The following is a 2,493-nucleotide window of genomic DNA, read 5'->3' as shown; positions in this document are numbered from 1 at the left end:
AATATGAGTATTTTATTATAATGTCTATATTAATTGATATTTAGACTCTCACTAACTGTTTTTTTTAGATCATCCCATCTTGCTCTTCAAATGTTCAATAGTATGTTATAAATCATCTTGTAACGTTTTGTTGGAAGATGAATAAAATGCACATTTGATTGAAAAACAAATGTACACGAAAGTTACTTGGATTGAAACGAGCAAAAATACTGGTCACAATTCAACCCGTTCATTTCTTGTTAAATTTTAATTGCTTTATTTTTTTATTATAATTTTCAAATTCCTAATAAAATTAATTATTTTTCTTATTATGTTCATATATAACATATCAAACAAAAATGTCTTTTGAGAAAATATTTTGACAAAATTTATCATTGATTAATTTGGGCTATTTTATAAATTGAGTTACTAAATTAACAGGTTAATAATCCGCCCGAACTTGAACGGGATACATGTATTAATTTTTCCATCTCTATTCCTAAGTGGATTTTCACTAGGGACACATAAAAGCACAGTTTACCAATTTATTATGAAGTGGGTGATTCATATAAGCCAATCTAAGTAAACTGAATAATATTCATATAAGCCAATCTAAGTAAACTGAATAATAGGAAAAATCATAATTAAGGAAGAAAACTTTCTAACTTGTAAGATGTTTGGGCAAGACATAAAGTATATTATTATAACTAAGTGGAATCTTAAATTAAAGAGACCTACGCGAATCCATGCAAGTAATGGCTGGATCAGAATTTTTATTAAGAAGGTTCAATATCATAAAAAGTAAACACACAAAATAGTCAATGGGAGTTTAAGGTCTACTATATACATAAAAGATAATTTTGATCATATATAAATATATTTTTTATAATTTCGAGTGAACCCTCTAGCCCCAAGCTAACTTTGTGAATGCAAGGCCGATAAGCTAAAGAGTAGTGGGCCAACCTCCGTCCTGCCGGTCCATTTGCCTGATATGCTCTACTTTCGGTGCACGCCAGTAAGCTTCCCAATTGCTGCCTTCTGATGGAAAGAAACAATTAATTTCGAGCATTCTAAAAGCTGCTGGCTGTCAATTTATCTTCAAGTGCAATCAAAGGGGAAGGGGGGTGGGAAGGAAAATGGGTGGGGCAATAAAGGCGGGTAAAACAAGAGGGTTAACACAACAGATTAACAAACCAGTGCTGCTAGGTCCACTTCACTAACATTTTACAGGCATCATCTCTTCCCATGGTCATTAAGGCGACACTAGCATCTATAGGTTTTTTCCATCCAAGAACTATTACAATTAGTCCGAGTTCATCTGGAATAGGTAGAGGGACATATAGAAGTCTTCCAGGCTTGGTCCATGACTTCAGGCCAGCAAATATGATAGTAAGAACAAGAACCAAAAAAGGATGTGAATCATTTACTTCCAATCTTCAACCACAGACACAATTAACCACAAGAACGAAAAATACCGATTTATGGCACCAATCACATAAACACCTTTCCTCTGATCAGCACCGTCTAGTTCTATAAGTAGCTGCAATAATTACAGAAGTTTCACATTTGCAAAGGTTAAGAATAAAATGTCAGCTTTTGTCAAGAACATATGCCCAATCATAGAGACCTGATTCAAAAGCCTTTCAACGACCCAACCTCCTTCCTTGCCACGCTTAGTTGTCAATGCATCCATCTGTAAGAATATGAAAATATAAAAACAGATGTAAAAGAGCAGGGAAAAGAAGGTTGGCAATCATGTGTTTTTCACAATAGTTACATTTTCTTTTTCTATAATTATTTTTTAGCGTGTGTAATAAAACCATCACCACAAAACTTCACACTAGTATCTGAACACTCTATTATGCATTAAACTTTGTGGAAAGCATCTTATAAGTGAAATAGAAATAAGAAAGTTTCCATTTTTGTCGCATTCTATTATTAATCTGGGTGCTGAAGCAACACTGCAAAACATTCTCTCATATCTGAACATATTGTACTATGTATTAGACTTTGTAGCAGGAAACTTTCAGGTGCACGTAAATTTTCCAAGGAAATAAAAATGAGTAAAAGCTTCTGCAGTACTTTTGAAGGTGGATGGACTCATAATATGAAAAGAGGAGGGCTATTAGATAGAACTAAGTGTGTTTAAGTTGGAAAGAGTGACAAGCACCTCATCGAAGAATAGAATGCACGGAGCACATGTCCTGGCACCGGTAAATAATGTCCTATTAGCTAACTCACTTTCACCAACATACTTGTTCAGAATTTCAGGTCCCTGGATGGAGATTAGTAAATGAGAAAACATGTCATGCCTCAGTCGTGCAAAACATTAGGAAAGGCAATATTAGGAGAATAAAAATTTGCAGGAACCTTAATGTGTGTAAAATTTGCTCCAGCTTCATTAGCAACAGCCTTGGTAATTAATGTTTTACCACATCCTGGAGGACCATAAAGCAAGAATCCTGTTTCCAAAACCCTGAAATATGAAATAAACTTTAGACGTCTTATACTAGT

The 2,493-nt window shown here is 34.1% G+C and overlaps 1 protein-coding gene across 1 annotated transcript in view; it reads right to left on the bottom strand.

The window, feature by feature from the left end:
* Positions 1–712: 712 nt before the first annotated feature.
* The window catches only part of LOC107845880 (ATP-dependent zinc metalloprotease FtsH 2), a 9,812-nt gene continuing 8,031 nt past the window's right edge, over positions 713–2,493 (bottom strand). Inside the window, exons 3-7 of the mRNA XM_047398298.1 lie at positions 2,350–2,472; positions 2,150–2,254; positions 1,607–1,672; positions 1,455–1,519; positions 713–1,017 (exon numbers count right to left, since the gene is read on the bottom strand). Of these exons, the coding sequence (XP_047254254.1) occupies positions 819–1,017; positions 1,455–1,519; positions 1,607–1,672; positions 2,150–2,254; positions 2,350–2,472 (558 nt within the window). The 3' untranslated portion in view covers positions 713–818. The remainder of the gene's footprint in view (positions 1,018–1,454; positions 1,520–1,606; positions 1,673–2,149; positions 2,255–2,349; positions 2,473–2,493) is intronic.

Source organism: Capsicum annuum, chromosome 10 (assembly GCF_002878395.1).
Source record: "Capsicum annuum cultivar UCD-10X-F1 chromosome 10, UCD10Xv1.1, whole genome shotgun sequence".
NCBI classification, from domain to species: Eukaryota; Viridiplantae; Streptophyta; class Magnoliopsida; order Solanales; family Solanaceae; genus Capsicum; species Capsicum annuum.
The sequence above is the reverse complement of the archived record's forward strand: the minus strand, read 5'-3'. Positions and strand labels throughout refer to the sequence as shown.